This window comes from Entelurus aequoreus, linkage group LG09 (genome assembly GCF_033978785.1).
Source record: "Entelurus aequoreus isolate RoL-2023_Sb linkage group LG09, RoL_Eaeq_v1.1, whole genome shotgun sequence".
NCBI lineage: Eukaryota > Metazoa > Chordata > Actinopteri > Syngnathiformes > Syngnathidae > Entelurus > Entelurus aequoreus.
The window spans coordinates 15241322-15253821 of NC_084739.1; the positions used below are offsets into that span (position 1 = coordinate 15241322).

A 12500-nucleotide genomic window follows, 5' to 3' on the forward strand; every position below is an offset into this window, starting at 1 on the left:
TTAAACATGATTTAAATGAAAAAGTCTTAATTTTATTGGAATGAAATTGTAACATTACAGTAAAAATGATTAGTTATAATTATTTTTTTTTTTCAAATATGAGTGTTTCCTTGTTGCCCATCATTTTATAAGAAAATTAAGTCCAAGATGTTCGCTTATTATTAAAAAACAAGTTTTGGTTGTACTTGAATAAAGTAAAAACAACATTTTACTGTCCAATTTGACCAGACGACAGACAAAAAGCAGGGGAGAAAAATAGTAATTTTTACAAAAATGCAGTAATCATTTCACAAAAAAAAGTTGCAATTTTTTTGTGAATAAAGAAACATATTAAAATGTGTCATTTGATATATTACCTAACCAAAACAATCTTACTTTTTTTTTAGAATTAAGTCAATAACATTACAACAAAATAATAGGTAATAATGGTCATAATTATGATTTTTTTTTTTTTTACCTTCCAATATGATTTTTTCCCAATTCTCCTTGGTGCTACAGCTCAAGAAAATCAGCCTCTAATTATACTCACCTGCTTGTGTATTAGTAATAAAATAATAACAATATAATACAACAGCCCTGCAAGACACACTCTCTGCTGTCGATGAATTGTTGCTCTTTATTAGAAATGTTTTTATGTGACGATAAAATCAGATCTATTTCGTAGGGAGGAACATGGAAGCATCGTTTAATGCAGGGGTGTTGTTGATTTTTTTTTTTTTTTTTTTTACATGAAAGGGTACCTAATAAGCTGTCAAGCGAGGTGAGATACAGTGCACTTAAAAATGCTGCTTATCTCCTACACTGTATAATGTCCATGTTGTGTTGCTTCATTCTTCACGTTTGCCTTAAAGACTTTTTTCGGTACGAGCTCATAATAATTTCGCGTTTGAGAGACGTTAAATGGGTTAGCGTGTTCGAAGGATGTCTTCACGCTCTTTGTAAACGACCGCAGAGGAGATTTCATTCACTGGTTTTCCTTATGCACGTAGTAAAACTGATGTAAATGCCTTTATTTCTGGACCTACTGTATACCGAGGCAGCTGATTTTCCATATAGTCCGTGTGTGTGTTGTTGTGAGGCGTGCAGTGATTGTATGGACGTGGACCTACCGTGTGTGTAACGCATTGAGACGCCATGCAAAAGGCCGACCGCCACTGATGTGATGGTGCTTGAACACCTTCTTAAGTGTGTGTGACTTGTTAGTGGTGGTCCGCTTCAACCAAAGACAATCCGGTGACACAATAATCAATCACGGAGTCCGAACAAATAAGACAAATCAATGTAGGAAAAGTGAGATTACATTTGAGATTTGGATGTAAATACTTCTGCTGTCGTTATAGAAATGTTTTACGAGAAGACGCTCAATGGGAGCTGGTATGTTTGCTTGCTTGGCTTATTACTGTAAAAAAAAAAAAAAAAAAAAAAGATTACAACGGAAGTATCATTTTAGAAATTGGGGTAATTAGAGGCAAAAGTGCAGCGCGGTGCATGTTTTCCAAAAGCGCACCAAGATCATTTAATATTCCGTCTATGACGTGCAGTGTGTGTTGTGTTGCTAACGCTGTTTTTTTTTCTTCATGTATTTATTTCTATACCGCGCTATAGCCTTCTTTCTGAAAAGACTGCGATCCGACAACAAGAAGATGCATGTATGGTGCTTTAATAAAAGTGTGCCTCTATTCAGACATTATCACCTGACAGGATAATGCCATCACCATGGTGACACAGTTTTGCTTTACATAACTATACAGTTGTAGCATAATGTTGCTTTGGAAGAAAACAGGCGTTGTTGAATGAATAAAAAGTCTTGTATTGGAAAGAAATGTGTTTTTTTAATGAATTATTACAAACCCCGTTTCCATATGAGTTGGGAAATTGTGTTAGATGTAAATATAAACGGAATACAGTGATTTGCAAATCCTTTTCAACCCATATTCAATTGAATGCACTACAAAGACAAGATATTTGATGTTCAAACTCATAAACTTAATTTTTTTTTTGCAAATAATAATTAACTTAGAATTTCATGGCTGCAACACGTGCCAAAGTAGTTGGGAAAGGGCATGTTCACCACTGTGTTACATGGCCTTTCCTTTTAACAACACTCAGTAAACGTTTGGGAACTGAGGAGACACATTTTTTGAAGCTTCTCAGGTGGAATTCTTTCCCATTCTTGCTTGATGTACAGCTTAAGTTGTTCAACAGTCCGGGGGTCTCCGTTGTGGTATTTTAGGCTTCATAATGTGCCACACATTTTCAATGGGAGACAGGTCTGGACTACAGGCAGGCCAGTCTAGTACCCGCACTCTTTTACTATGAAGCCACGTTGATGTAACACGTGGCTTGGCATTGTCTTGCTGAAATAAGCAGGGGCGTCCATGGTAACGTTGCTTGGATGGCAACATATGTTGCTCCAAAACCTGAATGTACCTTTCAGCATTAATGGCGCCTTCACAGATGTGTAAGTTACCCATGTCTTGGGCACTAATACACCCCCATACCATCACAGATGCTGGCTTTTACACTTTGCGCCTATAACAATCCAGATGGTTCTTTTCCTCTTTGGTCCGGAGGACACGACGTCCACAGTTTCCAAAAACAATTTGAAATGTGGACTCGTCAGACCACAGAACACTTTTCCACTTTGTATCAGTCCATCTTAGATGAGCTCAGGCCCAGCGAAGCCGACGGCGTTTCTGGGTGTTGTTGATAAAACGGTTTTCGCCTTGCATAGGAGAGTTTTAACTTGCACTTACAGATGTAGCGACCAACTGTAGTTACTGACAGTGGGTTTCTGAAGTGTTCCTGAGCCCATGTGGTGATATCCTTTACACACTGATGTCGCTTGTTGATGCAGTACAGCCTGAGGGATCGAAGGTCACGGGCTTAGCTGCTTACGTGTAGTGATTTCTCCAGATTCTCTGAACGCTTTGATGATATTACGGACCGTAGATGGTGAAATCCCTAAATTCCTTGCAATAGCTGGTTGAGAAAGGTTTTTCTTAAACTGTTCAACAATTTGCTCACGCATTTGTTGACAAAGTGGTGACCCTCGCCCCATCCTTGTTTGTGAATGACTGAGCATTTCATGGAATCTACTTTTATACCCAATCATGGCACCCACCTGTTCCCAATTTGCCTGTTCACGTGTGGGATGTTCCAAATAAGTGTTTGATGAGCATTCCTCAACTTTATCAGTATTTATTGCCACCTTTCCCAACTTCTTTGTCACGTGTTGCTGGCATCAAATTCTAAAGTTAATGATTATTTGCAAAATAGAGGCAGCACGTGGGCTAGACCTTAGAGCGAAGTTTGGATCTGTAACTAGAGTACAGCTCAAAAAACGTGTTTCCTCATTTGAGCCAAATTTAACTCTGTTTCTGCATGATTCCTTGCTTCTCGTCTGTTTAATAGATGTCATCAGTGTTTGAACCTGACAATTGTTGCTTTGCTGCAAGACTTATTTATGCTTACATTTGTAAGTGCAGTATTGCGACCCTGAGTGCCTTATAAGGCACCTTATAAAATATGTTTATTATTGTTATTAACTATAACATTGAGGAAAACAGGACCACACAGACGTTACGCAATCAATTTTCCGGCCCCAAATGCCTACACTGCAAAAACTGAAATCTAAGTAAGATTAAATATCTCAATTAAGGGTGATATTTGCTTATTTTCTGTCTGATAAGATAATTCTTCTCACTAAGCAGATTTTATGTTAGAGTGTTTTACTTGTTTTAAGGGTTTTGGTCCTAAATGATCTCAGTAAGATATTACAGCTTGTTGTTGAGATTTTATGACCTATATTGAGTAAAACATCAACTGTTGCAAAGCTGTGTCATCAACACTCACAAGTATAAAACTACTTTTTTAAAGTAACCATTTCTTAGTTCAAGCATGGGAAAAAAATCATGACTTTGACACAATTGTGTCTCATAATTAAAACGGATGACAGCCAAATGGACTTTGCGGTTTTATTTTCAATGAAACAATAGAAAATACGTACTCATGTAGTAGTACAGTTGGCACAGTACAGCAAACTGACAGTTAATATTTAAACATTTTACATTTCAAACAAATTTGAACAGAAATAGTTCATGCACATTCAGATAAATTCCTCAATTACAATTAAAAAAATTTTGGCCGAGGTCCGGGCTGTATATATGCGCACTAATTGACTGAAAGAGCACGCACTTGGCGCGATGATGTCATGTTGTCGATGGGAAAATGCATTTTTAGACAATATGATTTGCCTGAGCGGCTAGTAGACCCCGAGAGTAACAAGCAGTTGCCTTGTTGCCTTTCCATTAAGATAAATAAACTAGTTTTTAGTGTAAGTTTGCTGGTTTCAAGAAATGTAATGCCGAGCACATATAATTATGTCAAGATAATGGCACTAGCATTTACTTCATTTAAGAATATTTTTCAACATATTGAGAAAAAAGGTCTCTTTTTTTTTTTTTCTATCAAGAAAAGTGCACTTGTTATTAGTGAGAATATACTTATTTTAAGGTATTTTTGGGTTCATTGAGGTTAGCTAATTTGACTTGTTTTGGAAAGTCTTGACAAGCCACATTTTCTTCTTCTATTGGCAGATAATTTTGCTTAGTTCAAATAAAATACCCCTCATTTTTGTGTTTTTTTTTTCTTGTTTTTGAACACTGACTTTTTGCAGTGTAGTGAGTCTCTGTTCTGGTTTGGTGAACCAGTTCATAATTGTCGACTTCCACCGACTCAATCAATAGTTACACAACTCTCGCACACAGCCACTCCGACCAGAGAGCTATGTTCATGTTGCTTTATTCTCTCGTGTCTGATACCACAACAACTGATTGTGGATCGTGAACAGATTGTTATCAGCAACCTTGATCACAAACGTTCACATCTGCAGCTCACCAGCCTAAAACACAGGCCTGAGACTGTCCTTCAGTTTTCAGTGATTAGTTAATGAGTGACTCACAGCTGCAGGTTGATTCAGTGAGACGAGCTGTCAACCGGTCTCAGTGACGATGATCCGGTGAGACGCAAGGGTTTGTCCTCGTCATTTGCTGTCATTTTTAGGGGGCGAACACATTTTATACAAATGCAGTTCGACTAACGGCCATAATTAATTGCATATCAGCTGTTTTATTCTCTCAATTTCGTAGCAGGGGTGAGTCATTGACCGAGTTAATGGCGACAAGAACCCGTGAGTGTCAATTCAGTAAAAAAAAAAAAAACTGCGGGTTTTGAATGATTCATTCATGACTCGCCCATCACTACCAATGACTACTGATTGCATCTGAAGTAAACGAGCTACAGAAACACCCTGGTTGGGTGAAGTTGATTTAAAAACGTGTAGACCAGGGGGTGGCCACACTTCTTTAAGATTTATTCTGGGCACTTTTTTGTTTTTTGCAGGAGCGAGCTACTTTTCAATTGACCAAGTCGAGGGGATCTTCCTCATTCATATATACAATTTATATTGCTTTATTTATGAAAGATACATTTTTGTTAACAAGTTAAATGTAATTAATAATAATACAAGCATGTCATGTTTCATCTGACATCACATGGACAAAGATAAGACCTTCTGGAGGAAAGTTATGTGGTCAGATGAAACAAAAATGGAGCTGTTTGGCCACAATACCCAGCAATATGTTTGGAGGAGAAAATGTGAGGCCTTTAAACCCAGGAACACCATTCCTACCATCAAGCATGGTTTTTATTTTTATATTTTAAAGTTAAAGGCCTACTGAAATGACATTTTTTTTATTCAAACGGGGATAGCAGGTCCATTCTATGTGTCATACTTGATCATTTCGCGATATTGCCATATTTTTGCTGAAAGGATTCAGTAGAGAACATCGACGATAAAGTTCGCAACTTTTGGTTGCTGATAAAAAAAAAGCCTTGCCTGTACCGGAAGTAGCGTGACGTCGCAGGTTGAAGAGCTCCTCACATCTGCACATTGTTTACACCAGCAGCGAGAGCGATTCGGACCGAGAAAGCGACGATTACCCCATTAATTTGAGCGAGGATGAAAGATTTGTGGATGAGGAACGTGAGAGTGAAGGACTAGAGTGCAGTGCAGGACGTATCTTTTTTTGCTCTGACCGTAACTTAGGTGCAAGCTGGCTCATTGGATTCCACACTTTCTCCTTTTTCTATTGTGGATCACGGATTTGTATTTTAAACCACCTCGGATACTATATCCTCTTGAAAATGAGAGTCGAGAACGCGAAATGGACATTCACAGTGACTTTTATCTCCACGACAATACATCGGTAAAGCACTTTAGCTTCAGAGCTAACGTGATAGCATTGTGCTTAACTGCGGATAGAAACAGAAGAAACATGCCCCTGACTGGAAGGATAGACAAAAGAACAATACTACTATTACTTCTACTATCAGGAGACACCGAACCAAACACTGGACCTGTAACCACACGGTTAATGCTGTCCAGCCTGGTGAAGCCTAGCAATGCTGTTGCTAACGACGCCATTGAAGCTAACTTAGCTACGGGACCTCGACAGAGCTATGCTAAAAATATTAGCTCTCCACCTACGCCAGCCCTCATCTGCTCATCACCACCCGTGCTCACCCGATCATCGGTGCGGTCGGCGGCTAGCGTCGGATAGCGCGTCTGCTATCCAACTCAAAGTCCTCCTGGTTATGTTGCTGCAGCCAGCCGCTAATACACCGATCCCACCTACAGCTTTCTTCTTTGCAGTCTCCATTGTTCATTAAACAAATTGCAAAAGATTCACCACCACAGATGTCCAGAATACTGCGGAATTTTCAGATGAAAACAGACGCTGTTTGTATTGGGACACAGTGGTGTCCCAATACTTCCGTTCAATCCGTGACGTCACGCGCAAACGTCATCTTACCGAGACGTTTTCAGCCGGATATTTCCCGGGAAATTAAAAATTGCACTTTATAAGTTAACTCGGCCGTATTGGCATGTGTTGCAATGTTAAGATTTCCTCATTGATATATAAACGATCAGACTGCGTGGTCGGTAGTAGTGGCTTTCAGTAGGCCTTTAATGTACCAATGATTGTCACACTCACACACTAGGTGTGGTGAGAATTCTCTCTGCATTTGACCCATCACCCTTGATCACCCCCTGGGAGGTGAGGGGAGCAATGAGCAGCAGCGGTGGCCACGCCCGGGAATAAGTTTTGGTGATTTAACCCCCAATTCCAACCCTTGATGCTGAGTGCCAAGCAGGGAGTTCATGGGTCCCATTTTTTATAGTCTTTGGTATGACTCGGCCGGGGGTTTGAACTCACAACCTACCGATCTCAGGGCGGACACTCTAACCACTAGGCCACTGAGGATGTAAAGGGTTAAATAGTTACTTGAAGAAATGCCTCAGTTCTGTAAATCCCAAGTTTGGACCCCAGTGTTCTATGTTTGCTAGCAAGGTTAAAACGCCAATGCAAGAATCTGCCAATGTGTTTACACGGGTCCAAGTTCCTCTTGGACCCGTTCCAAAAATGTTGGAACTGAACTCGGGACACCGGCCATACTTGCCAACCCTCCCACATTTTCCGGGAGACTCCCGAAATTCAGCGCCTCTCCCGAAAACCTCCCGGGACAAATATTCTCCCGAAAATCCCCCGATTTTCAGCCTGTTTTCACGTCCGCTTTCCCACGATATAAACAGCGTGCCTGCCCAATCACGTTATTCCATACGAGGCGTCCGGCATACCGCCGATGAGCATGGTGCAGATGGAGAAGATCTTCTCGGCGTCCGTGTTGGCGCACACGTTGCCAAAGCCGACGCTGGTCAGGCTGCTGAGGGTGAAGTAGAGGGCGGCGATGTACGAGCTGCGCACCGACGGGCCGCCGACCGTGTTGTTGACGTAGGGCATCTCCAGACGTTTGCCCAGCTCATGGAGCCATCCTCGGGGAAGAGACGGGAGGACGACAGGGTGACAAGAACTAAATCATCCAGACTAGAGATAAATGTGAATTGTGAATTACATTTATATAGCGCTTTTTCTCAAGTGACTCAAAGCGCTTTACATTGTGAAACCCAATATCTAAGTTACATTTAAACCAGTGTGGGTGGCACTGGGAGCAGGTGGGTAAAGTGTCTTGCCCAAGGACACAACGGCAGTGACTAGGATGGCGGAAGCGGGGATCGAACCTGCAACCCTCAAGTTGCTGGCACGGCCGCTCTACCAACCGAGCTATACCGTCCCCAAATTGTATTATTATGTTTATCTTACCTAAAAATAAATATATTTATTAATAAAAAATAAAAAAATAAATAAATACATTTTTACTATATTTTGCTAAAAACATCAAATTAATTGTATTTTTTCTGACTCCTTATTACATCCAGCCATAGAATTATACATTAAAATAAACATATTTGAAATAATTAATTTTAAAGGATCATAATAATTCATTTAAAATGTCCATATTTAATTATTAAAATATTTGCTTGTTTATCAACAACTTTAGCATTTTATTCATTACATTTTGAAGCTCTCAGAAGCCAAGTTATCTTATATTCCTTAAGATTTATTTATGCAAGTTTGAAGTTTTAATTATCTAAACACAGTTTTGTTTGCATATTTACAGTATGTAAATATATATATATATATATATATATATATATATATATATATATATATATATATACATATATATATATATATATATATATGAAATACATAACTTGGTGAATTCTAGCTGTAAATATACTCCTCCCCTCTTAACCACGCCCCGGGGTTGGGGGGCGTGGAGGTCTCTAGGTTGGCAAGTATGACACCGGCCGAGTCATACCAAAGACTATAAAAATGGGACCCATTACCTCCCTGCTTGGCACTCAGCATCAAGGGTTGGAATTGGGGGTTAAATCACCAAAAATGATTCCCGGGCGCGGCCACCGCTGCTGCTCACTGCTCCCCTCACCTCCCAGGGGGTGATCGAGGGTGATGGGTCAAATGCAGGGAATAATTTCGCCACACCTAGTGTGTGTGTGACAATCATCGGTACTTGAACTTACAGTGTACGCCAAGGTCAGTGTTTCTATGGCTGATAGGCACCACGCGAGGAAGGGAGTGTATTATAAATAGTGCAGGTGTGCCCAAGGGAAGGCTACATTTGCAAAGTGCTAAACAAACCTAACCTTCAGACGGGCTCGTCATGAGGGAGTGTTCCATTCAAAAGCATGCAGGTATCATTTTACATGACATACAATAAGCTTAATAGTCTTTTGTCCATTGCTGTGCTCACTGACAACGTCCAGGCCTGGACTAGTTAATGTGTAAGCCGTGTAAGGAAGAGTCGGGTGAGGTAATCTAACAGCAGCAGCCATTTTAGCCACACTGGACATCGCTGCCGTTCTTTTACCATCATGCAACGTTACGTGACGGACTGTAGCAGGTATTTCACTCTATATTTAAACTTGGCAGTCAAGGAATTAAAAGATGACGACCACTTCTAAATCAGCGTGTGTTTGAGGTGAGGTTACCATGGTGATCCTGAATCTCTTGAGCGTAGAAGAAGAGACACGCGGCCGCTCTCCGTTGCTGCCGGAGGCTGCAGAAGCTGCTGCAACGACACACAAACAAGAGGCCGCACAAATGCAATCAAAGCCCTTTTTCCTCAGCAGGTAAGACATTTCAAAAAAATAAACACAGCATTAACTCTTGCATAATCTCACTCTCAGATAATTTTGAGGCCCCAGCTTAACCCTGAACCCCACCTTCTACCAGCTTCCTTACGTCCGTTGTGTCCTTGAGCAAGACGCTTCACCCTTGCTCCTGATGGGTGGTGGTTAGGGGCCTTGCATGGCAGCTCCCGCCATCAGTGTGTGTGAATGGGTGAATGTGGAAATAGTGTCAAAGCGCTTTGAGTACCTTGAAGGTAGAAAAGCGCTATACAAGTATAACCCATTTACCTAAACCCTGGTCCGTTAAAAGAAAAACAAAAACAAACAACAAACTGTTGCACATATTGACTAAAAAACAGTTTTTAGTAGCATTAAACAGGCCTGAGTGAGCACAATGTGTCCGTCATGTCCTCATGTATCATGTCTTTTTATTTTTTCGGATTATAATGTGCAATAATGTTATATGTGTATATGTATATATATATATGCATATGTATGGATATATGCATGTGTGTGGATATATACATATACACAGTTGTGCTCATAAGTTTACATACCCTGGGAGAATGTATCATTTCTTGGCCATTCTTCAGAGAATATGAATGATAACACAAAAACCTTTCTTCCACTCATGCTTCATGGTTGTGTGAAGCTATTTATTGGCAAACAACTGTGTTTACTCTTTTTAAATCAAAATGACAAAAGAAAGTACCCAAATGACCCTGATCAAAAGTTTACATACCCCAGTGACATTGATCTGATAACATGCACAAAAGTTGACACAAACAGGTTTGAATGGCTAATCAAGGTTCCAATCCTCACCTGTGACCTGTTTGTTTGTAATTAATGTGTGTGTATAAAAGGTCAGTGAGTTTCTGGGCTTCTGACAGACCATTGTATCTTTCATCCAGTGCTGCACAGATGTTTCTGGATTCTGAGTCATGGGGAAGGCAAAATAAATGTCAAAGGATCTGCGAGAAAAGGTAATTGAACTGCATAAAACAGGAAAGGGGTATAAAAAGGTATCCAAGGAATTGAGAATGCCAATCAGCAGTGTTCAAACGCTGATTAAGAAGTGGAAAATGAGGGATTCAGGTAGACCAGCAAAGATTTCAGCCACAACTGCCAAGAAAATTGTTCGAGATGCAAAGAAAAATCCACAAATAACATCAGCTGAAATACAGGACTCTCTGAAAAATTGTGGTGTGGCTGTTTCAAGATGCACGATAAGGAGGCACTTGAAGACAAATGGGCTGCATGGTCGAGTCGCCAGAATAAAGCAATTTCTGCACAAATGTCACAAAGTATCCCGCTTACATTACGCCAAACAGCACACACAGAGACAAGCCTCAAAACTTCTGGAACAAAGTAATTTGGAGTGATGAGACCAAAATGGAACTTTTTGGCGACTCGACCATGCAGCCCATTTTTCTTCAAGTGCCTCCTTATTGTGCATCTTGAAACAGCCACACCACAATTTTTCAGAGAGTCCTGTATTTCAGCTGAAGTTATTTCTGGATTTTTATTTGCATCTTTTGTCATTTTGATTTAAAAAGAGTAAACACGGTTGTTTGCCAAAAAATTGCTTCACACAACCATTAAGCATGAGTGGAAGAAAGGTTTTTGTGTTATCATTCATATTCTCTGAAGAATGGCCAAGAAATCATAAATTCTCCCAGGGTATGTAAACTTATGAGCACAACTGTATACATACATATCTTCTTTTTTTTTTTTACTATCTATATTACTAAATTATTGTGTATGCACCTTAGGGGATCTGCTCCAAATTCGTTGTTCTTTGAACCTGTCCACTGTAATAATGACAAATAAAACTCTATTCTGTTGCCATTAGTCAATATAAGTTATGATGCGAACGTAAAAATTAATTGGCTGCTTTGGGCCCGTATTTTCCTTCGCTTTCTGCAGGCCGCACCGGATAACTTTCCCAGCAGGCACAAGACAGTTTGTACACCCGCAATAATAAACAGATTGTGTAGAGTATGAAGGGGATTTACGTGGCCCCATTCGTCACAGTTTACCTGCCACATGAAACGTGACAAATTGGGTGAGTGCACGATCCACAGTGTTAAATATCTTAAACTGTGTTTTGTGGCAATTCCAACTTTGACCGCAGGGTGAGTTGCTCAGTAGAGTGGCGCTTTCCATCATTTTCAGCAGACCGCATTGCAAAATTATTAACCCCGCCTTCCTGAGGCCACTAGAATCCTTTCCCTATTGTATTTACCAGGGCTTTACCAGCAGGCACAAGACATGAAAACAATGTTGAGAACTTGTTGAATTAGGTTCTGACGTTGAACAACTCAAACCTAACGTTGAAACAACATGCTTTTTGACGACGTTTAATCAATGTTGGGTTCTGACGTTGATTTGACCATTGAAATGTAGACTTTTCCCAACCGATATTCTACAACACAAATGTAACGTTGAAACAACATGCTTTTTGACAACGTTTATTCAATGTCAGGTTGTGACGTTGATTTGGTCATTGAAATTTGGTCAATTTACAACACAAATGTAACGTTGAAACAACATGCATTTTGACGACGTTTAATCAATGTTGGGTTCTGACGTTTATTTTAACATAGAATTTTGGCCATTTTTCAACCAATATTCTACAACACAAATACAACGTTGAAACAACATGCTTTTCGATGTTTATTCAATGTCAGGTTGTGACGGTCACCATTGAAATGTGGTCAATTTACAAATACAACTATTTTGCAACGTTGTTTCAAAGTCAGTTTTAAAGGACATGTATGTATAATCAGTGTTGTATCAATGTCTTGTGCCTGCTCGGCTCAAAAATAACTCATGTGATGTAATCACATAAAAATGATCGCTTTAATCATGTACACTACCG

At 39.9% G+C, this 12500-nt stretch overlaps 1 protein-coding gene and 1 long non-coding RNA gene across 7 annotated transcripts in view; one reads left to right on the forward strand and one right to left on the reverse strand.

Moving 5' to 3' along the window:
• Positions 1-8938: 8938 nt before the first annotated feature.
• Positions 8939-12500, reverse strand: part of LOC133657172 (uncharacterized) — a 12342-nt gene continuing 8780 nt past the window's right edge. The window contains exon 3 of the long non-coding RNA XR_009827235.1: positions 8939-9558. This is a non-coding gene — a long non-coding RNA (uncharacterized LOC133657172). The remainder of the gene's footprint in view (positions 9559-12500) is intronic.
• Positions 9236-12500, forward strand: part of st3gal7 (ST3 beta-galactoside alpha-2,3-sialyltransferase 7) — a 17816-nt gene continuing 14551 nt past the window's right edge. Inside the window, exons 1-3 of one of the 6 annotated variants that reach the window (XM_062058164.1) lie at positions 9236-9390; positions 9457-9619; positions 10483-10602. In XM_062058164.1, coding sequence (XP_061914148.1) covers positions 9480-9619; positions 10483-10602 — 260 coding nt within the window. In that variant the 5' untranslated portion in view covers positions 9236-9390; positions 9457-9479. Of the gene's footprint in view, positions 9620-10482; positions 10603-12500 lie in introns of all 6 variants that reach the window. The other 5 variants (XM_062058165.1, XM_062058166.1, XM_062058162.1 and 2 more) reach the window with 5 other exon arrangements.